Raw genomic sequence first — 23,078 nt, forward strand, 5'->3', positions numbered from 1 at the left:
AGTGACTAATTAATAAAAAAACCAATATTAAAACCATGTTTCATGCTTAACTCAAGAAGTGTGTTATATTTTCTTTCTATTAATTCTAAGGATTGTGAAATGGGTAAATATGATGAATTTATTCTCTGTGTGCACTTGTGTCTTGACTTGTTTGTTGTCCAGCATCTTCCAACCTACTGCTACCAACCTTTGCTTATTTCCTAGCCTTAGTTCTTGCCAGTGGTGCCAAGTCTATAGGCTAACAGAGTCGTGACTAACAATATCATATCCTATAAAAATGGTGAATATGCGGATATAGGGCCTAATAATATCGCTAAATATAAAAACTCTCATCTACTCTGTACAAATTTGCATTCGCGGTACGTGTTACACCACGAAAGGCTAGTACAAATTTGTGCAGTACGAAGATATCCTCAATTTCTTTTTCGGGATAGCTGTTATCTCGGAGCATGTTTGTTGTGAATTCTTTTTCTTAATAATTTTTACACTTGAAACTGACACTTTTTACTACAGTTTTCCTGGAGTCTCGATTTCAGTAAACGCCTTTGCTTTAGTTTGTGAGATTTCTAGTTCAGAGTACTGCATAGTGAAATAATTATATGAGCTAGTACAGATGAGAATGGCATACTTGAGTAAAAGTGAAGTATGCAATGAAAGTGTAACCATTTTCGTGAATGTGATCAACGTGCTCAATATTTTCACACGATTTTTCTTTTCCTGTGGAAATAGGCTCAATGAGGAATTCAGAGAATTGCGGTTACAAGATTTACGTCCGTTGGCGACACTTGGTGTTGGTGGTTTTGGCAGAGTAGAACTGGTACAAATTGCCGGCGACAACAGCCGGTCGTTCGCCTTGAAGCAAATGAAAAAGTCACAAATAGTAGAAACTCGTCAGCAACAGCACATTATGTCTGAAAAAAAAATTATGGGAGAGGCTGACTGCGACTTTGTCGTCAAATTGTTCAAAACCTTCAAAGATAAGAAATACTTGTACATGCTGATGGAAGCTTGTCTTGGAGGAGAATTGTGGACGATATTAAGGGACAAAGGACATTTTGATGATAGCACTACCAGATTCTACACTGCATGTGTCGTGGAAGCTTTCGATTATCTTCATTCGCGAAATATTATCTACAGAGATCTCAAGCCTGAAAATCTTTTATTGGATAGCCAGGGGTAAATTAATATTCTCTCTTTCCAATTTATGAACATTAAAGTATGTACATCATAGTCCAATTGCTGTGAGCTTATCTATGCCAAATTTTCTAACTTGAATCAATTTCTCTTTCAGATATGTCAAATTAGTAGACTTCGGTTTTGCCAAACATTTGGAAAATGGAAAAAAAACCTGGACGTTCTGTGGCACTCCAGAATATGTTGCGCCAGAAGTAATTCTCAACAAAGGACATGACATCAGTGCAGATTATTGGTCCCTTGGAGTTCTGATGTATGAACTCTTAACAGGCACACCACCATTCACGGGAGCCGATCCCATGAAGACCTACAACATAATATTAAAAGGAATAGATGCCATAGAATTCCCAAGGTCTATTACACGGAATGCAACTGCCCTGATAAAAAAACTGTGCAGGTACGAGTTTTTAATTATAGTATAAATTATGCGCACACTATATTTAGTGTTGGTTGAAAAAATCGTATTCCGTAATGAGTCGGCGATGAAAACTGTGGCCGTGATTCACGTATTGAATTATAATTGAGTATTCTAAATGATAGATGAACTAAGAGCTATTAATATACTTACTGATTCAATTTGTAGGGATAATCCTGCGGAACGCCTTGGATATCAAAAGGGTGGCATTAGCGAAATACAAAAGCATAAGTAAGTCATTCTAAGATGGAGATCGAAATTAATTATCACCATTTTCACTGCTCTTTTAATTTTCATTCACTTTTCGCATCAACTAGGTGGTTCGATGGCTTCAATTGGGAAGGATTGCGAGCAAGAACACTGGAGCCACCAATCATGCCTCGAATTCGCAGTGCAATAGACACCGCAAACTTTGATGTGTATCCACCAGATTCGGATCCACCACCTCTTGATGACACTTCTGGATGGGACAATGATTTCTAACCCAAACTCCGTGATTAGCCAGAAGGCTCTCTATACAGTTGTTTACCCATCACTCGGATGACCGCGTGATTGGCAGAGTATATTTTTATAATTAATTATAACTATTGATTACTTGCCGCGAGTATTTTTTCAAATATCTCATGGCGGGTTCGACACTAAAGAACAGCAATTAATTGGACGGATTAACTTCGATCGCTTTGGCGTAAATGCTATATCAGGTAGAATAAAACTTGCCACAGTCACTTCTCTCATAGCCATTCCTTGGCGGCCAACTCCTGAAGAACGCTAAAGGATCTAGGTATCTTTTTTTTTCAAACCAAGTGCAGATGATGGCGTAATTGATCGATTTTGAATGCCAATCACACTTGATGCGACATCTCTGCGGCGGCAGCTTTTATGATGAGTTCTACCGTACCAGAGTTAATAAATATTCACGAGAATTGCGTATTTGCATTCGAAAAAAGTCGTATTCTTATATGCGTCTAAGTTTAGTATTATGACTATTTTTTCTTTTTCGTCGAAAAAACGTAATTACGGATGTTAAAAGCAATAGAATTTCACTGATTTCGTAATATATAGATATACTTCAACACAGATGATGTCACATTGTTGTAGTTTTAATATATGCTGTACTTTCGTCAATTATTGTTTAATCGAAAAAGAAAAAAAATGACCCAATCATTTTTGGTATCGCTGCTCAATTCGCCTTCAACATTTTTTCATGCAAAGACCCGATTGTAGGTCATCAGCTAGTGTCCAATCAGGGATGAGAGTGAGTCAGAACACAATTGAATATTAGTAAAGGATAGATTGCGGAAAAGACTTTGATATCAGCACAAGTCCAGGGTGAAATGCCAAAAATTAGCTATGCGGTCTGATGAATATCTAGGAAGCTTGCTTCTGTATTGTAATATACAAATTAGTTCCTTCATAAAATAGGCGGCAATAAGGAATCAGAGAAAGAAGGTCATTAAGAAAAGAACCACTTCCTTATTTATCGTATTCATGACTACCACCCAGAAAGTAGGAAAACGTTGATACGCTCAACAAATAACCAGGATTGTTGTCATTGTTTAAAAAAAATTACATTCATAAATATGTAAGACTTGTGAGTAATTATGAAAGAATCGTGGGTAGCAACTACAGATTAGCGCATGTATGAATCCCAAAAATATAGTATTCGGTTCTGAGCGATTATTCATAATGTAATAGGTATCCAACTTCAATAGATTAGTATATAAAATGTGTAACATATCTACAAAGTAACTCTAATCAGGGAATCAACAAGTGGGCCTATAGTGATAAATTTGAGGCCATATATACAGTCATAATCTTCTGCGCGTATTTGTCCATACGCCCTATGCTGTGCAGAGTTTCATTAATCTGTTGGGTTTAATTGTTATTGTTTATGTAAACATAATAATTATCTTCGAATATTACCAAATTTCTTTATTGGCTGAGCTACAAGGTTGGGTTTAATAGTGAGATTTGGAAATATGCGTAAACTTGCTTCCTTGAACCCTCCACTTTGCACTTCTTTTCTTCATTTCACTCATTTCGTTTAGTAGTAAAAATTCATGTTAAAATCATATACTTTTCTGCGAAATTCATATTTTGAAGAAAAGTGGTTACAGGATGGAGAGATATGGAAAGTTATTTTATGACATCGTTAATGCTAATATCGTTTATTCTTGTAAATAAATTGAATAATTTTACTAAGTTTAAAGACGACCAGACTGCAGCTAATTTAGAATGCTATAATTGTCTTTTTTTTTTTAAATATTCATTAACTATACTCGGAAAATTGGTGCATTACTACACTTCTGTAATCAAGTCTTAAATCATGCCCCAAGTTGTAAATTGATCTTTTTTTTTTTTTTAAACTATGTATAATTCCTTACAATGCAAACAGGATTTAAAACAATTGTTGGAATTCGATCGCCCACATTTCATTGCCTAAAGATAGAAATCAGAAACATGCCAGTGTGCTAAGTGCCATGATTACTTGTAAAAACTATGTACGCGCGCGGACATAAATACGGAAAAGCGTAAAATTAGCTCAAGTTAAAATGTTCTCTTGCCATCTGTACCGCGAGCTGCCGTTAAGAAATTAAAACACACAATCATTTCAAAATACCATCAAGTCTCACGCACAGGTAAATTAAATTATTTGTTGTTTGAATCATTTTATAGTTTATTATTGTAATTTCATTCTAAATAATTATTTGAAGTAAAAACCATGTAAATACATATTATAAATACTATGAGAGTATAAATGAATAAATATATATTATAAATAATTACGCATGTATACAAAATAAAGTTTTCATAATACGACCATCCACTGTTTTGGCACATAATATTTCATTCGAAATCAGTATCTATGTATAACGTATCATAATATCTAATTTATCGCTTAAAGATTAGCATTAGATTTTACAAAATACGCTAAACAATCTGTTATTGCTTATTGTTAGTCAGGGGTCGAACAATCAAAGTGACCCTAGCGTGACACAGCAATTTTGTTAAAACCTGGCATACTTTTAGACCAGTCGAAAATATTTAATACATATTTTGGTATACTGATAGGCAGTGGTTCAGTTTTAAGGGTAAAAACCATCCCATGTGGATTTTAATATGACATTGGCAGCTTTGACTAAGGTCAATCGAATACCACGACTTGATGTATTTTGTGAAGCCTTGCAACTTTTGTATAACATAGATTTTTGCTGAAAAGTTTTGTGTTCAACAATCCTCTAAACTAGTTGAAAGAAAATTGGTGAATCAGATTCGGGCAGCTTTACCTATAAATACCATGAATAATATTCTTGTGTAACTCGATATAAAAATATGAAAGCACACAATACTTGCAGACAAGCAAGCAAAAGAATACAGTGGCCATTGGTAAGGGAGATGTCGGACCACCACAGTGAATGTTAGCAATATATGAAACATAGAAGACCAATCATACAACCCAGAGGTAATTAACAGCCCACTTTTGGTTGGATAAAATTACGCCTCTTAAAAATTATGTTGCTCGTCTTTGAGGAAATTTTTGTTCTAGTCAGCTAGTCAGCTAGTATGATATTTATCCAAGTTTGAATCTTTCGAGAGGCTGGGATAGCATCAATAGATCGATAATAATCTTCGCGTTGAAATAAATTCACACTGACTTATCAATTTTCATTACATATATTTGAAAACTTATGTTATAGGTACAGTTTGTCTATTTGGTCTGTTTGTACCCAGGGCTACGAGGTGCCCTCTACAGAAAGCAGTAGCGAGCTCTAAGAAAAAGCAGTTGAAGCACAAAAAAAAAAAAATTGGCACTTTGACTTGTGACAAAATACTCTTTCATTTGAAAGTGATTTGATGTATAATATCAATGATAATATCTATTTTACAAAGTGTGTCCTAAAATCAAATTTTTTTCTAATCAAAATTAAGAAAAAGTAAAATTTAGACACAAAATCAAATGACAATTTCCTTTTTTATCAAAGGAATATTATCTATTTTACATATAGGTATACCATAGTCTTCAGTCAACGTGATTGGAAATCAAAAAAAAAAATATCAAGATGAGGGTGATAATAGTGTAAAGCAGTAGGTAGAGTTAACAATTAATAGTAAAACTTGTAACCCTAATTTAAAAATGCGGCCGGATTCATGTAAAAACGGTTCAGAGGTATACAGAGTCGAAAATAGCACATCTACCGTTAAAACGGTAGTCCTGCAGGCCATGGCAGTCCTGATTGCATTCGTTGCAAGGGTTCCTAGCTAGGTAGTAAGTTCACAATATCATGCTGAAAACATAAGAGTTAGAGAGCTAGAGTTAGTAACGTGAACGTAGCGAAATGTGGGGGGGGGGGGGGGGGGGGGCACTGTTTCGCAAATTTATAGTAACTGAAGTAATTAAGTTCCCAAAATACGAATATATTGTTCTTTATTACAATTTATCGCATCGTCAGATATTTCTAAAATTGCGAAATAACGATTTTTTCCGAAACGTGAATCGTTACGATAACGTTGCCAATTTCATCTTCATGACAACATTGGGTTCGACTCTTGATGCAAGTAAGCTGAAGGATTTATTTGGGCGGTTTAAATGATTAGCCAATAAGCTTCACTACACGTGCAACAAGTTTGAAGAAAACTTTGGTAAAAGTAAAAGGATGCAATATTGCTCACGAGTATGGGCCTATAAATTTAATTTTTTTTTTCACGTGATTGCTGATTTACATGTTCTTTTTTCTTCCTCACAACCGAACATCTTATTCAGGTTTCGCTCCTTTTGGAAAGGTCGTATTATCATTCGACCATGTCGTCTTTCAGTTTGTTTACTTCAGCAACGGTATATTATACGACGCATGCACAATTGAAGGCTGGCAGTAGAAGATCATGGACGGTATGTAATTCCAATGGTAATTCCTATACTCTTTTTTCTCCGGTACTTGATATCACTCCACACCTTCTCACGCGGTCATTCCGCAGCCGCTCTTCATATACATCAGTGCGTTCTTCCGACGCTCGTAACAAGAGGCGAGCAAACTCATGTTGGACGTTCGACGGTTTACGACGTTCACGCTCAGTAGATGACGGACCGTCAACAGGTCTAGACCGTCGCGATCGTAAGAGCGAGTTCAGAACTTCTTTCTCTTCAATTTGATATATATCTTCAGTCCTTTGATACACTAAGTCGAGTACCGTACAATCAGCAAAAGGAACTCACGGCTTCTAGCTGTCATCTGTTTGCCAGATCTCTTCGAGTACGACAGAATTGTACTCAGCATCACCAAGAACTGGTCAGTATTCTCACGATAATATCTTCAGTAATCAGAACTGCGTAATCGGTACGATGGCGTCGTGTAAGCATCGCATGCAGTTGCAAATATGTGATGCACGTCGAAAAAGCGTCGGTTCCATGCAGTGCGAAATCGGCATGCAGAGTTGCCAGTTACCACAAGCCGCCGACTCCACCGGCAGGCTGCGTTGGTAGAAATATACATATACTTAATTGTTATTATGGACAAATCCATAAGACTTAACTTTTCCAGTTTTTCTTTTTTCCACAGTGTAAGAGCACACACTACAGGTTCTACGTATGTTTTCAAATGACTTTCGTGGCGAATAATTCACGTCCGTTAACTTAGGCGTTAACTACTTTCAGGCGGTTACGTGATACAGTTGGATTAAGCTGGAAAATAACATTTTTCACATGAAATGCATTTAATTCATATTAAACGGAATAAATATTGAACACAGTAATTTTATACTTCATACATAAATATAATATTAGGTATAAAAAAACCGCGTCACAGTGTCTGTATCTAGTCCTCACTTCTCGGTCGATTCTGCGTACGAGAAGTGCGCAAAGGCCTGTCGAACAAAATTCCCGCGAGCCCTGATCTGTTAAGCCTGCCTAAATATTTATATCGGTGTATTTGTGTCTGATGACTGGAACCACGAAGTTGGGGAACGCTATAAAGAATTACATCACAGTGAAAGTAGGAACAGTATCATTTAGTTGTGTCTGATTGTAGCAAAGCTTTGAAAAGTAAGTGTATTAAGTTTAATCAGGACTTTCAAGCAATCGAAAGAAGGATGTTTTCTTGTAAACCACGTGTTATGCCTTATATATTTGCGGCGTGGGAATATGACGTCAGGAATGATTGTTTGAATCTGTTTTCATCTTTCAGTTGTTAACCTTCATTTTCGGTTATAGGTTATAAAATGAGGAAAATGGATCATAGATTTTTTGTACAAATCTAATGGAAATTTTGTTTCCTAATACTATTAGAATTATTCAATTGGGTAAACATGCTTTATTAGGATGATAAATGAAGTGAACAACTTTTAATTTAGACTTTATTCAGATCAAATTATTATGCTTCAATTTGATTTTTATCACATAGATATGGCGGATGAACGATTAAGGCCGATCGGACGTGGTGTTCCGATGGGCCGGGGATCACTTTTGGATATGTTGAAAAAACAGACCGGCAGAGGAGATACTCCAACCCCACCACCAAGTTTCACCCCAGTTGCCATTCCTAATCCGGCGACTCTGGCCCCAAGTTTGGGTCGTGGTCGTGCTGCGCTGTTAGGACTTATTAAAAAATCAACAGAAGGGCCAGCCCAAATTATTCCAAGTTCGGAACAAGCTCCAATATCGACAATTTCTCAGCAACCCGTATCAGCTCAAGCATTACCAATTTCTGAGCAACCTCCACAAGCTCGTGGCAGAGCTTCACTTCTTAGTTTAATGAAAAAGCAAACCCCGTAAGTCCAACATTGACTTATCCATTACGCTAAATCAATCAATTGATATTGAAGAAATTCATGATGATAAATAATACTGATTTCTTCAAACTTTGATATCTCCAGAAGTTGAATAACAATTAATTGGGCTCTAATTAATGAAACAGGTTTCCAGTGACGTCTCAAACTTCAATGCAATTCACCCCTGCAGGACCTTCGGGTGACTTACCAAATCAAGCAATCAGTGCAATGGCTAGTCTGACAATTACTGAGTCTGTTGTTGAATCTGAAGTGATATCACGTCAAGGTTTTGCTGGCACAACGTGAGTACAAACTTTTGACTCTAAATATGCCGAGCATTTGTTGAAATTTTCATCCATGGTTATGGATTTGAAGTTTTAAGTATAAAATTATACAGTTAATATTATATTCATGATCAAAACTGGTGCCTTCATATACTTGTAGAATTGATTTGAATGCCAATTATATACGCCTGAACGTGGACCAAGGTCGAGGCGTACATGAGTACGAAGTCAAGTACTCTCCCGACCTGGATTCACGTCCTTTACGAAGTAAATTGCTGTACCAACATTCAGTGACCCTTGGTGAAGCAAAAATATTCAATGGAGTGACTTTACACCTCGCCCAGCCATTACCAGAAAATGTAAGCATTCCATACTTCATTGTATGGTAACTTATGTCATATTTTTAATTGAGTATGATACTAATGTAGACTTATGTAGAGGACAGAGCTTCAATCAGAACATCCGATGGATGGTTCGATCGTCAAGCTAACGATAATTTTCAAGAGACAGCGTCGACTTGGTGAACTCCCCGGGCTTTTCAATGTTTTATTCAAGCGTGTAATGCATGCCTTGGATTTAGTACAAATTGGGCAAAAGCATTTCAATTCTAGAGCAGCTCATTCTGTGCCCCAACATAGGTTGGAATTGTGGCCAGGATATGTTACGGCCATTGATGAATATGAAGGCGGCCTTCAACTTTGCCTAGAGAGCACTCATAGAGTCTTGCGCACAGAAACTGTGCGTGATCTCATGTAAGTGAAATTTGAGAGTGTTATATGCGATATTTAAGATCTGTGGGGAATATTTTGTTAAACTGTCATCTTTGAATAATTTTATGTATTGTATTGCTAGCAACCAAGTGTATACCAAACACTCGTCTGGTCACTTTCGAGATGCAGTTATGAAAGAATTAATGGGTGTATCAGTATTAACTCGTTATAACAACAAAGTTTATCGTATTGATGATATAAATTGGGATGAAAATCCTCTTAAAGAGTTCACTTTGAGCAAAGATCCACAAAGTAAAATGAGCCTTTACCAGTACTACAAGAATCACTGGAATATTGAAATCAGAGACCAAAAACAACCTCTTCTGATACATAGAGCCAAAAAAAGACTTCCCTCTGGCGAGGTAAGACAGACTTAAGTCCGATATACTTAAGATTGTTTGTTTGTGAAATTAATCGCCTTTAATATTTTTTATTCAATATATTTTATATATACTTTGCGATGAAATTGTTTGGTATTCGTAAATAAAAATGTATTTCGTTTCGTTACATAAATCAAAAGCAAATTGAGGAAAGTCTTGACTTGATTCCGGAGTTGTGCTACCTGTCCGGCCTCACTGAGTCTATGCGACAAGATTTTAAAGTGATGAAAGATTTATCAGAAGTGACAAGAATATCGCCTGAGCATCGTGTTGATGTGGCCCACCGGTTCATTCAAGAAGTAAAGAAAAATGAAATTGCTCGCAAATTGTTGGCCAGCTGGGGATTGAACTTGGCTGACCATGTCGTTGCCCTTCCTGGAAGAGTCGTACCAACAGAGACAATTTTCTTTGGAAATAACAAACAAATCCAAGGTCAGGCTAATGCTGATTGGAATAGTGCTGCATGTCGTTTACCAATGCTGAGTACTGTAAGTTCTATGTTAATAATACATGTGACATTGCGCGCGCGTGTGTGTCATAGTATCGTGTATACATACAACAATAATATAACAATTTAATGGGTTCAGAGTTAGTTAAATTTTTTTTTTTTATTCTCAATTCTTTCAACTTGATGAAAAAAAATTTTACGCAAATAAATAATTTTATTCTGTTCAATCAATTAGTCACTAATATATAATTGTTTGACTAGCTTAATATTTCATGATTGATTTCTCGTCATTACCTGCTTACTATCAGCGAGACCTGATTTAGTCTCTTCCGTTTTAGCCTGGTCTGAAAAATTGGTGTCTCATTTACTGCCAAAGGGATTCCAAATCGGCAGAAGATTTCAGCCAGATGTTCCCAAAGGTCGGTGAGGCCATGGGAATGCAAGTTTCGGTTGGCCATCTAATTAAGCTAAAAGATGACCGAACCGAAACTTTTTTAAGAGAGTTAAGACAAAATATATCCCCGACAATGGAAATAATGGTCATTGTGTTTCCTACAAATCGCAATGATAGATATGCTGCTGTCAAAAAGTGAGTAGAAATGTTGATCAAGGCTATCATAGTAGATAACTGAATGTTCATAACTGAGCTGAAATTTGTTGATATTACTGTTCTTCGTTATCACTACTTATTTATTGTTAATAAATTTTTCCCAGACTTTGCTGTGTTGAAATGCCGATTGCATCTCAAGTGATAATTTCTAGAACAATAAATCGTCCAGACAAGCTCAAGAGTGTTACCCAGAAAATTGCGTTGCAAATAAATTGCAAGCTTGGTGGCACTCTATGGGCCTTAAAATCACCCATGGTATGTTCACTTGAAACATATAAATTTTATTACATTTATTCTATTCACCCTTTGTACATGACATTTTTCATCGTTGGCAAGTTAAAAATTGTGGTTTTATACTATTATACAGGATAATGTTATGGTCTGTGGGATCGATATACATCATGCAGGTGCAGGTCAGAGCAAACACGGAAGTGTTGCTGGTTTTGTGGCCAGTCTTGACAAACCTTTCACACGATGGTTTAGTAAAGTTTGTCTGCACAGACCTAATCAAGAGTTAATTGACGCTCTAAAAGTGTGCCTGATTTCAGCGTTGAAGGCTTACTTCAAGGTATCTAATGAATCATCGTAACATGCATTAATTATGAAATTTAACTACTGTGCAGTTACTAACTTTCCATAATTGCTTCTTACCTACTTTTCCAAGCAAAAAATTAGTCAATACTCTCTTTTTGGAAGACTGTATTACTTACTACTCTTACGTACATTACTTACTCACATACCCATTCTCAGGTTAATCAGCGTTTTCCTACTCGAATAATAATATATCGTGATGGTGTGGGTGATGGTCAATTAGAGGTTATCAAAAATTTTGAAGTGAAGCAATTAGAAGAATCCTTTGCATTGATTGCTCCAGACTATAAGCCCACGCTTACTGTCATCATTGTACAAAAGAGGATCAACACAAAAATTTTCTTGAAAGAGGTGAGAATATACCATGTGTAAATTTGTAAATTGTTACAATTTAGGTATCCGTGAAGTTCGTGTAGTACAGAATACCTGTCTTTGATTCATTGGCAAACACAATGAAGACTAATTACCTAAATGTTCTAATTTTTGTATTACAGGGAAAACGTTTAGCTAATCCTCCTCCTGGAACAGTGGTGGACCACACAATAACACGTCGTAACTATTACGACTTTTTCTTAGTTAGTCAAAACGTTCGTCAAGGTACCGTTTCACCGACTCACTACTTGGTTATTCATGACACAAGTGAAATGAAGACTGATCATGTGCAAAGACTGAGCTTTAAACTCTGTCACATGTACTACAACTGGCCAGGTACTGTTAGAGTACCTGCCCCTTGTCAATATGCGCATAAACTTGCATTCCTAGTCGGTCAGAGTATACAGATGGAGCCTCACCAATCGTTATGGGAGAAACTTTATTATCTGTAGAAACTCGCGCCTTTCCACGAGCACAGAGAAATTGGCGCAGTTGCCCATGATACACGTGGATACAAAGTTCATTAGATTTTTTAAGACGTTTTTTTCAGGTTATCGCACATACGTGTATCGTACATACGTGTATCGTACATCTAAACATCTTTGAAGCATCAGCTTTTCTCTTCAGATAATCCGCGTCTTCATTTAGTAGACTACGAATTCGTTCAGTAATGAATCTTAATGCAGTATTATCTGAAAACAATCTATGTTTCAGTTTAAGTAGAGGTACTTCGTTACAAACTCATATCTCCGATATGTCACACAGCCTTTTTGTCAGGTAGACCAGACCATTACGTGTTGCATAAATACGTAAAGCCAAATTACAAGTGATTCGTTTTTCTTTTCCGTTTTTGTTATTCATAATTTTACTATTATTTAAAAATTATGATCATGTTATTATGGCATACAATGCGTAAGTGTAATGTATGCCACTTACTGATTCCTTCTACTATCGATTCTTTTTAAAAAAAAATCGAGCCATGATAAAGCTTCGAGGCGAAAATCTAGCATTTCTAATCCATACGTAATACTTTTAGGTTATAAAAAAAATTAATTTAAATCAATTTCGTCAGAGTATCTAAATTGGGATAACTTGAAAAAAGTTCTGTTGTATTGATAAATTAATTTTATTTCTCCAACTTCTACACGTGTCGGATAGACCCAGATAACGCCAAAACGCTATACCAAATATTATGGATATATATAATTGTTGTTACCCAATGCTAAAGCTTCGACTAAAATCGTTGATAAGGCCTTACTTATCTTGACATGTTTTCGGAGTTAGGATAAAGATACAATGTTAGTATTACGAATTAACCGTGAACGTAATTACTATTTCCTCGTTTGAATTAATTGTTGTCGAAGAGTTTTATTACTTCAAAACTTGTGTAATAATGTAGAAACAAAGAATCTCCATTATTAAAGGTCTAAGAAAGCTAATTTTCGGTATGAAGTGATAATCCAATTTTCCCTGCTCGCGAAAAAGTCTAAAATATATTTTATGTAGACCATCTAACTTTTATACAAATAAATAAATGCATACTAATTTTATTCTATGCAATGCTGTTCACATGCGTGTAATGTTTCAAAGGGTAGAAAGCATTTCCAAAAACAAGAAAATAAATGGGTTTGACTGAGCCTGGAAGTCACAGAATTTCTAGATGTTAAAAGAATTTTTCAACAAAATTGTAATGCGTTCATTTTCCCACGTAACTTCTGATCTGAATCGTGAAGTGGAATTCTTTCCGTTGCATGACTTGGAGAATCAGAGTGCGAGATTTATTAAGTAGAATCAAAAAGTGTGATCAGAGCGATTGAAGATTCACCTCGTCCGGGAAAAAGGATCTTCAATTTAGCCGTGCGAAAAAGACGGGCAGACGGTACTGGGAATAATTTTACACGGACGGTCGATTTCCCGAATACATTATCAACATTCTTAATTCCGGGTGAACAATTCCGCCCGAATACACTGGAACACGATGGGCCCATGTGGCGTATAGCTAGTATCGCATATCCAGTCGCTGCCTTCGGTTGAGCGACTGGCGCCTGCGTACAGCTTGTTTACAACTGCGGAGCTTAACCATACACATGACCTTTCCAAGATGGATACGAACGCCTATTTTATTGCCTAGCGTGTAATTAGAAAATCTGTGCGTACCGCGGATCTGTGACGCGCTGTTTTGTACCCGTCGTAAGCAGTGGAACGTCGTGTCTAGTTTCTTGATTGTCATTGATAATGCACGAGGGTTTGCGGATTCAAATTCGCTCCAAATAAGGAATTTCTGCACTCGTCAAATTTTCACCTCGCGGCAGATGTGACCACTCTATGCATATTTCTCGAATATACCTTTACGAGTGTTTTTATTCGCGGGTGGATGTTACATGTGTGGAAAATTATATCAATTTAAATATATTTAGGTATTTGCCTCACATGTCTCTCATTTACCTTACACACAACGTGTTTTGGTATTGCCTCGTATTGCGCATGAAAAATTACCCTGCCCTTGGCAGTAGCCTATTTACTCGGCAAGCATTTTACGCAAGTCGCGATTGTGAGTTCAACCACCCACCCACCTGCGCGTATCGTCCTGCTATTGCTGTTCCTCGGTACAACCTGCTTTATTCAAAATTGTACGAATTTTTGATTCGGGCGCGGCTTATGATTGGGAGCATGTAAACCAACACCTTCGTGCATGTGGAACGGCGGCGTGGAATGTAAATGGTGCTCCTCGTAATCGCCCCCGCGTTCATAATCCATCACGAAGAACGCAATTCCTAACCTCAATTCGCTATCCTCGATCCTCGGGCGGGATGTCTTCGGGCAGGAGCCCAGTTTCCCCCTCGGGTGGTCCGGTCATTAAATCCGGTCACCTACGGAAGCTCAAAACTACCAAGAAGAAATATTTCGTACTTCGCGGCGAAGCTCCCGGATTTAGCGCGTGTTTGGAGTATTATGACAGCAAGAAGAAATTTGAGAACAAGCAGCTTCCAAAACGAAGTATATCATTGCACAGCTGTTTCAACATCAATAAGCGCGTTGACACCAAATATCGTAACGTCATTGCTCTTTATACCAAAGACGAATGCTTCTGCTTGATTCTCGACAGCGAGAAAGAACTCGACGATTGGTTAAACTCCATGCTTCTACTCCAAGGAGGAGATGTTCCTGATGGCGAACAACCTCGTCCTACCTTTGGTGAGATTCGTTACTTTTTTCTTTCCCAATTTCATTCGGCAAAATTAATTAACTTATGTACAATGATCTCTGTTTGCATCAATTTTCAGAACACGTTTGGCAGGTCACGATGCAGAAAAAGGGACTTGGAGAACGCAAAAACATTCAAGGACCATATAGACTATGCCTAACCGATCGAACATTAAGCTTGGTTAAAATCGGAGCTAAGAACAACTCAGACTCTATTGTATTTTCTGTAAGTCAACCGGTCTTGATATGATCATCGTTTATCACAAATATCTTTGTATCTCCCTCTTGAGATTATCTAACATTGATGATATTTAACATGAAAATATTTCATCAAATACAAATCTCTTATTTTTCTCATATTCTTATTTATTTCTTTCATGCAGCTGATGTGCATCAGGCGATGTGGCTACATGGATCGCATTTTTTACATGGAGGTGGGCAGGTCAGCAGTCACAGGGGTAGGAGAATTTTGGATGGAAACGGAAGATAGCAACATTGCGCATAATATGCATGCAGCTATTTTAAACTCTATGAGCAACACTAGTAGTAGTAAAGAGGAAGTTGGGCCACGACCGAGAACACGCAGTTCCTCTGCGAATGAAGCTAGCAAGCCAATATCTGTACTTCAACGTCGCCAAACTCACACTGGACAAAAACTGCATGGCTTTTCTCCATCAGGTGAGTTTGGAATTTCAGAATTTTTTGACCTTTTTATCCATAGGAAACCATAGTATAGTGTTTATGAAAGTTTTTTTTACAGTTCATCGCAGGATGCCACTTTATAGTTTTATTGGTGTGAATAGTTTTCTAATGACGTGCTTATTTGTGTGCAACATGTTAGAGATTATGATTAACTGTTCTAGTCTAGATGTATTGAATTTTTGGTAACATTCAATGTTACCATCATTATTTTTATTATTCTGATGATGATGATGATGATGATGGCGATGATGATATGACAATGATGATGACGATGATAACCATGATAACCATGACGGACTCTGCTGCAATAGTAATAATGATAAACACATTAAACCTTCCCATACGTTATTTATGCTGAGTACATACCTTATAGATTAACAGTTGCATTATTTTGTTTTTGGGTGTTAAACAATAGGATTTGTCACCATCATACTTGAAAAAAGATTAATAGCAAATCGCGATCATTTTTTGTTTCATTTTTCAAGAATTTGTCACTTCATTCACGTTTCTCAATTGTATGATAATTATATATATATATGAGACACTTTTTTCTGAATTTTTATATAGTTGGTTAGAGCCTTGTCTTATATTAGTGCAAAAACAGGATACTGAATGTATTTTATGTATAATTGCGGTAATTAGGACAAATGTTTTTCGATTTTACTGAGGTACAGCAAAGAAATTATTTGAATGTGAATTCCAATTTGAATCCTAATAAACCATTTTTTTTATAAGATGGTATATGCTCGTTACTGATCGAGAAAGGTAGGACAGGTCAGAGAATTGCATTTAAAGTTTTAATTTATTTATAAATTGATAACTTTGTTGGAGAAGAATGAAAGTAAGACCCGAGACAGTTTCCTATAATCTATAGTATGATTACAGTTGGCAATGAAAACTTATACCACAGATTCTTCAAATTAAAGTTATCGAAACCCTGTCAAAACACTAAATTGGTAACAGTAAATTCGACAATAATCATCTGTGAACTAGTATTTCTTCATGTAACAATTCTGAGGTAACTTAGTCACTTTCCAAATGTTACTTTTTTTACTGCTAGCGATGACTTGACCCCAACTAGTGATGTCTCAATCACATTTTCACTGTGTGTTTTTAATTCCATTTGAGTGGCAACCAGTAAATGTTTATAGGATGTAAAAGATAAAAGTGATTACACTCAACTTTTTGAGCTAATGATATTACCAAGCATATTGGATCATACTGATCTTTAAAATTTAGACAATCTAATTTTTCGAGTTTGAATCAAACGTAAATTTAGTTCACTGGACACTAATTAATGTAGGTAATACAGACATGGCTTTTTGAAGTGTTTTATTTCTCATTGGTGTAAATCTAAAATTTAGCTTTGCGGTGGACCATGATCAAATTATGAAGCGCACACACTTTTGTATTGCCTATGCCATGCATCAGGCGTTGTCTCAATTTATTGGGACGAGGCACAGCACAACTTAGCTTTAGAGTAACACACCTGGGTTACGGGCTTTACAGAGGAACAGAAGACTTGCAAGGAACAAGTGGATCCGTTGAGGGAGCTGAACAACCCTGCATCTGCTCCTTCACAGAGTAGTCATTCACAGAGTATCTCCTCTTCCAATACACTCACGGGTCTGTTTTCTCTCACAGTAGTTGTACAATCCTCTCTTCTAAAATGTCGAGTTTATTTGAGATCCAATCTGCTGATGCTGGTGGTGATTATGGACTTATTCAATAGTTCGTTGCTCGATGCTTGTTTACCACCAGCGTATATGGATCTTGAATAGACTATACATATATTGATCTAACTAGTTTTTGCTTTTGGTAACATCGCTGAGTACGGGAATTTTTCACTTTTGAATAGTAATATTTTGCTAGAGTGTGATTATTTCCATGCTTGGCAGTCGTTGCTTAGAGCATGAACAGATTCCTACAGAATTATAATCGTATTTATTGATGTTTGATATTATTCACAGGGTTATATGTTCTCTTATGTTGATCTTTACACAAAAATGGTATCTGGTGGTTTTGGTCTTGGTTATCCAAAATGATTTAATGAATTTAATGTGTCATCACAATCAATCATCACCATTTAAGTTTACTTAACCATTTATGTGTAACCCTAAATTAATTATTCATAATTAACCGAAAATATTTTTTGAAACTCATGCAATTTCACTCAATTTGTGGTTTTTTAAGCTTATGCTGAATTTATATAAAATTTTACAACGTTTGAAAGACGGCTACTGCAAAACATTTGATTAATACAATTCTGTATTACTACATTAAATGATCTAAGCTTTCCTTTGATATTTTGTATTTTATCAATTCATAATCGATTGCCAGGGGTTAATGCAGAAATTTTGCCTACAATGAGACAATATATTTTCCGTCAGTCAACGAAACATGTGCCAATAATTGTATTAGTCTTGCGAAATGTGAAATAAAAAGTTTTCAACAGGTGACCAATGGTAGAAACTTAATAAAGATAGGCTGAAGTATATTTTTAAACACAAAGATCGTTGGTTTATGTTACATCATTATCGAAAATATATTATTGCTTATCTGTAATGTGAAGTATCAACGTTGAGTGTTGTCTCATTGTGGCAATGAATGTTAATGTCATTGTGAGTGATGGTGGATCGAACTGCTCTGCAATCGAGAGTCTCGAGACAGTTAGCTGTATGGTTTACAGCGCTTGCTGCTGCTGGGACTGGGGTTGCTGCAGGACATACCGGGAGTACCTTGACTAACGCCAACAGCACCGCGAATAGACGTCGTCACTCAGTTGCCAGTCATCCTCACCCTACCTCCTCTCAATCTAATCAAATCACAATCACCACTGCCTCGACCACATCTACAACAGCTACCACCACATTATCCCATCAGAGAACCTTGTCGCTGCCCCTAGCCGCTGCTGTTGTCAATCAATCGCAACCATCTAAAAGATCCGTTTTACGCTGTATGTATTTTAGTTTCAATGTAAATCAGTTTCACTTTTTTCTTAAGGTATAGTGCAATAACGGTCGAAGTTGCTGATTATATTAGAAAAAATTTTTATTCCATGTTTAATTGGATGATAGCATTTATCTACATGATTGGATGTTTGGTAGTTCCAACAGTTGTGAAACTTGTTAGGGATATTTAACACTGATCATAAATTGTTTGGTTTGTCAAAATTGTTCAGCAAATTCATCACAATAATAATTATAAATGTTTTTTGTTTCGCATTATGTAATATTGTTTGTATTGTTCGCATTGTGGTATTGTGGTGATTATTTCTAGGTAAAGAACCCGAATAACCAAACATGTATTTCAGTGTTTACGTCATATAACCTCTGCATGTGGCACAACCTGAGAAATTTGCACAAAAATTATTTATGGCTGACATGTATCCATAACATGTAAATAATTGTGGTATTCGTTTTTAAAGTCTACAGTGAGGGTGAAAGTTTTCAAAGTCACTCACATACTAATGAAAATTTTTCTTTTTCAGTTTATGCAATTTTAATTATAAACATTGAAGTTAAGCAAATTTTGCTACCCAAGATTGTATAAAAAAATATGACGAAATTTAATAAAGTACATGAAATTAATTAAATTGTCATGCTATTTAATATTTTCTTACAGTGGCGCTTCTCTCTTTATTGCTAATCACCAGGCATTTTTGTGATATATTTTCTTTGTCCAATAACTGTTTCTACTTCTTCAAAGTAGCTTTATTCCTTTTATTCAATCATCTGATCTAATGCTTGTTATAAACATTTAATACTGTGTATATTTATAAATGCAAGTAAATTATACTGAGCTAATGCTGGGACAGTGTGCTTTTTGAGACCTTATATTCTTCTGCTATCCAACTATAATACTAGTAATATTCATTACAGGTACAACAGGGCGTGAACGATGTGACAGTCTTCCGTCAAGAGCACGTACGTCAAGCGAGGGTCATCCTACAGTTATAATGGGTCATCCAAGAGCAGCTCACCTTGCACCCAATATACCACGACCTCATTCTATGTGTGGTAAAGGATTGTCCTATTCTCCACCAATTTCTTCTATGCCAATAAGCCCTGCATCTGGGGCTTGTTCCACTGATTCTGCGGGCTCTTCACTTTCTATGGATGACGGAGGAGAAAGCATTTTGGAGGAAGGGCCAGCCTCAAGATATGGTCATTCACTGACGCCTGATGAACCGGTTATTATGGAGGAAAATGGTGATGACTATACTATCTGGTCGTCTGGAAATCCTCAACATAAATATTCACCTCTGTTCAAGTCTCAGTCACCTTCTCAGGTAAGTATGTTACATTATTTTAATGGGAAAATAAAAAAAAAAAACTCCCAAGTTGACAATTTTTGATTAGATTTTAACCGTTGTTTTGCAACATCTATATTTTGTTTGTAGTGTTTGGAAAGTACTCTAGTTCACTTGACACAGAAATATTTCCAGATTACTAATCACCTCTTTTGTTGACAGCAGAGTTCTTACATGGAGATGTATAGTCCTTGTGGCTCGAGTCCTGGCAGGGGGGGAGCTTATATGCCTATGAGTCCTGCGACCAATGCACACTCACATTCTCGAGCCTCATCCCTCGTAGAGGAAGTTACTACAATACCTGATGGCTATGTACCTATGGCACCTGTTGGCGACGATGGTTATGTTGATATGGATCCTGCCAATCCAAACAATGGTCATTTTCCTGATGATATGTCTCAACATGGAGGCAGCAGTTGTTCAGTCACATCTGGGACTCCCAGTACAGATTTAAGGTTCTCTGAGTATCACTTGGACAAGGTGACCAGCTATCTTGCACCTGGTGAGGACTTACAGTCCAGGCCCACCAGAGCGTACTCTGTGGGGTCTCGACCAGAACCTGCCAACAGACAACGCAAGAATCGGTAATTGGCTTATATTTGTCCTATTAAGCAACTTTTCTTTATTGTTTTCATTGTACTCGCACATGGTTTGTGTAGTCTAAAATTGAACCGAACAAATTCAGATGCTACAAGTAAAAAAATACTTTGCCTTTAGACTGGAAATAGCGCAACAAGAGTCCATTAGGGTTCGAGCATTTTCGGTAGGAAGTCGCTCAAAGAGACCCGAGATTGGGAGGTTAGCAAACGTGATTGCTACTCCTTTGCCTGTTGGTTCGGATCACTCTACTTCAAGCAAGTCTAACTCCGCCCCACTGTTGTCCAGTTCCTGGGGTCACAACTCTGGTTGCTCAGGGGCATCAGAGCGCATGGAGGACCTTATGGAATTGGATTTTACAAGGCCTAATGCTCTGTCACCTCTATCTTCTCCTCTCTCCTCGTATACCCAGTCCCAAACGCATTCATATTCCACTGCCACTGACACCAGTTCCTATGTCGACATGTCGCCTGGACAACCACCTGTATCTACTACTGCCTCCTACGTAGATATGAGTGGTCTAAACAAGGTTAGTAATCAATGTAAATATCAGTGCATTTTCTCACTATGTTGAGCGCTAGAAAATTTTCTTGATTCATAGTAACCAGTTTTATTTATTTTTTCATCGATATACTGTATTACATTTTGAACTTATCTATTGCAGGCGAACAGAAACAATAATAACAATACCATCACTGCCAATCACAATCACAGTCATACACCAGCATCCTCTTGCACCCCCAAACCAGTGATAACAACACTCAAGCCAGTAGAAGAGGCTGAAGGGCCTTATCTAGAGATGGGAGGTGTGAGTGAAAGCTGGCACAGACCTGATTCAAGTCCTAAACAAGTTCCATCTCCTGTCAACGATGACTACATGCAAATGAACGGACCTCCAGGTACAATTTGTTTTAAAACGCAAAAAGTTTGAACAATTCGAATATATCTGAGAATGCTATTTTTTGATTTGATTAATCAAATTCAAAATGCCTAAGATGTTTTCACTGCACTTAAAATATTCACTGTACAATTGTTTAGTCTTTCTTCAATGAATTTAAACTCTCTTTAAGAATCCATCGAATTGAAGTTTGAAACGATTACTTATTTACTTCAGGGGTAACGAGAACGGCACCTGTCGATTTGCCGCAACCTAGACGCCCACCGGAAGGCTATGTAGAGATGACGTTTAAACCGAGACCGAGCCCCGTCGCTACACCTGAGCAAGACTATATTAATATCAATATGAATATCGGTGGAACTGGTCGTAATAATCGCAGGCCAAGAGGCGGTAGTCGGAAGGAAAAGTCTCGTTCTCAACCGATTGCGATTCAGGCCGGAAGTAAGCCAGTAAAAGCACCAAGTTTTTTACCCCTAAATGGGAGTCCGACAACCGAAAGCTTGGCAAGCACTCCTGCCTCGCCGCCTCGGGCTACTCCTACCGGTTCTTCTGCGACGATATTTCCATTTTCTTTAAACAGCCCGCAGTCGCCGATAAAACCGTTCACTCCCCAATCCGAGATCGGGAAATCTTCAATGATCGATACGAGTGGTGAATACGCGGTAATGCGACCCACTAGCAAGCTCTCTGTAACAAACTCTGTTTCACTTGTGGATAGTTCGTTGCCTAGAAAAGGCAAAGATGTGAATCCACCCAATTCAACGGTCAAAGATACTGGCCACTTATCATCATCTTCAAAAATTTCTCAAGACCAATCGGTGGTCCCTGTAATAACACGGTTCGCTGAGTTTACGATCTGTAAACCACGACTAGTTACTGCCTCTCCGACTGCTACAAGTCCTAATACCTCTGTGTTCAAACCAGTGCAAACTAAACCGTCGTCTCCTAAGTTATTTGACGATACTCCTACCCCGACACCCACACCAACTCCAACCCCCACACCAACTCCAACTCCTACACCCACCCCTTCTCCTCTCGACAGTGAAGGATATGAAAAATTACAACCAGGTGCTAGTATTCTGCACTACGCTAGGTTGGACCTCCCGGAAGTGGACGGGGTGCCACCAGTTTCCCCTATACCACCCCAGGAGGGTTTCAGCTATGCAGAAATTGACTTTGCAAAGCTGAAACACAACTGAGAGATAGCTTGAATGGCAAATACACGCTATTTGTAGATACTACACACTACTGAGTTACGTGATTCGTATTTTGATGATTTGTTACTGATTGTATGCAACCAAAGCATGGACAGATGATGGAAAATAACACAAAACCACCATATTATCGTGGATATATTATTGCGCTTTTTCGTATAAATTATGAAACGCCTGAATACTTTGAAGTAAGCATCATTATACATATACATATATACATACGAAGCATCTATACATAAGTAAATATATAAATATGAATATATATAATATACATATTATTATATACAGTATATATAATAATATTAACAATTAATAAACGTATAAT

General features: G+C 37.2%; 3 protein-coding genes across 12 annotated transcripts in view; all 3 read left to right on the forward strand.

Annotated features, from left to right (window-relative positions):
- LOC124188173 (cGMP-dependent protein kinase, isozyme 2 forms cD4/T1/T3A/T3B) overlaps window positions 1–3,863 on the forward strand; it is a 32,214-nt gene extending 28,351 nt beyond the window's left edge. For all 3 annotated transcript variants that reach the window (XM_046580674.1, XM_046580677.1, XM_046580676.1), the window contains 4 exons: window positions 730–1,176; window positions 1,292–1,591; window positions 1,778–1,840; window positions 1,927–3,863. In XM_046580674.1, coding sequence (XP_046436630.1) covers window positions 730–1,176; window positions 1,292–1,591; window positions 1,778–1,840; window positions 1,927–2,092 — 976 coding nt within the window. In that variant the 3' untranslated portion in view covers window positions 2,093–3,863. The remainder of the gene's footprint in view (window positions 1–729; window positions 1,177–1,291; window positions 1,592–1,777; window positions 1,841–1,926) is intronic.
- Window positions 3,864–6,475: 2,612 nt separating this feature from the next.
- Window positions 6,476–13,467, forward strand: LOC124188172 (piwi-like protein Ago3). 4 transcript variants are annotated; one of them, XM_046580670.1, is made up of 13 exons: window positions 7,374–7,646; window positions 7,815–7,903; window positions 8,005–8,371; window positions 8,518–8,673; window positions 8,816–9,014; window positions 9,094–9,407; window positions 9,508–9,787; window positions 9,946–10,293; window positions 10,592–10,842; window positions 10,968–11,118; window positions 11,231–11,431; window positions 11,614–11,805; window positions 11,949–13,467. In XM_046580670.1, the coding sequence occupies exons 2-13, from the start codon at window positions 7,861–7,863 to the stop codon at window positions 12,276–12,278; spliced, it is 2,832 nt and encodes a 943-aa protein (XP_046436626.1). In that variant the 5' UTR covers window positions 7,374–7,646; window positions 7,815–7,860; the 3' UTR covers window positions 12,279–13,467. The 4 variants fall into 4 exon arrangements, with proteins under 4 accessions (XP_046436627.1, XP_046436628.1, XP_046436626.1 ...); XM_046580671.1 differs by lacking the exons at window positions 7,374–7,646; window positions 7,815–7,903 and adding an exon at window positions 6,476–6,497; XM_046580672.1 differs by lacking the exons at window positions 7,374–7,646; window positions 7,815–7,903 and adding an exon at window positions 6,614–6,894.
- Window positions 13,468–13,856: 389 nt separating this feature from the next.
- LOC124188171 (insulin receptor substrate 1) lies at window positions 13,857–23,063 on the forward strand. Of its 5 annotated transcripts, none has more exons than XM_046580664.1 (10): window positions 13,857–15,021; window positions 15,111–15,256; window positions 15,414–15,708; window positions 17,242–17,358; window positions 18,422–18,688; window positions 19,614–20,023; window positions 20,207–20,628; window positions 20,762–21,170; window positions 21,306–21,540; window positions 21,756–23,063. In XM_046580664.1, the coding sequence occupies exons 1-10, from the start codon at window positions 14,637–14,639 to the stop codon at window positions 22,736–22,738; spliced, it is 3,669 nt and encodes a 1,222-aa protein (XP_046436620.1). In that variant the 5' UTR covers window positions 13,857–14,636; the 3' UTR covers window positions 22,739–23,063. The 5 variants fall into 5 exon arrangements, with proteins under 5 accessions (XP_046436620.1, XP_046436622.1, XP_046436623.1 ...); XM_046580666.1 differs by having other exon boundaries at window positions 13,858–15,021; window positions 20,210–20,628; window positions 21,756–23,062; XM_046580667.1 differs by lacking the exon at window positions 17,242–17,358 and having other exon boundaries at window positions 13,858–15,021; window positions 21,756–23,061.
- The last annotated feature ends 15 nt before the right edge of the window (window positions 23,064–23,078 follow it).

This window comes from Neodiprion fabricii, chromosome 1, assembly GCF_021155785.1.
Source record: "Neodiprion fabricii isolate iyNeoFabr1 chromosome 1, iyNeoFabr1.1, whole genome shotgun sequence".
Taxonomy (NCBI): Eukaryota; Metazoa; Arthropoda; class Insecta; order Hymenoptera; family Diprionidae; genus Neodiprion; species Neodiprion fabricii.

Excerpts from the sequence above, each read along its gene's own strand:
- LOC124188172 (XM_046580670.1), top strand. The coding sequence starts at position 7,861 with ATGGAAATTTTGTTTCCTAATACTATTAGAATTATTCAATTGG. Across the intron at positions 8,674-8,815 it reads CAAGGTTTTGCTGGCACAAC|AATTGATTTGAATGCCAATT; the intron begins GTGAGTACAAAC and ends ATATACTTGTAG. Across the intron at positions 11,119-11,230 it reads GGGCCTTAAAATCACCCATG|GATAATGTTATGGTCTGTGG; the intron begins GTATGTTCACTT and ends ACTATTATACAG.
- LOC124188171 (XM_046580664.1), top strand. The coding sequence starts at position 14,637 with ATGTCTTCGGGCAGGAGCCCAGTTTCCCCCTCGGGTGGTCCGGTCATT. Across the intron at positions 15,709-17,241 it reads GCATGGCTTTTCTCCATCAG|AGGAACAGAAGACTTGCAAG; the intron begins GTGAGTTTGGAA and ends CGGGCTTTACAG. Across the intron at positions 18,689-19,613 it reads TAAAAGATCCGTTTTACGCT|GTACAACAGGGCGTGAACGA; the intron begins GTATGTATTTTA and ends TATTCATTACAG.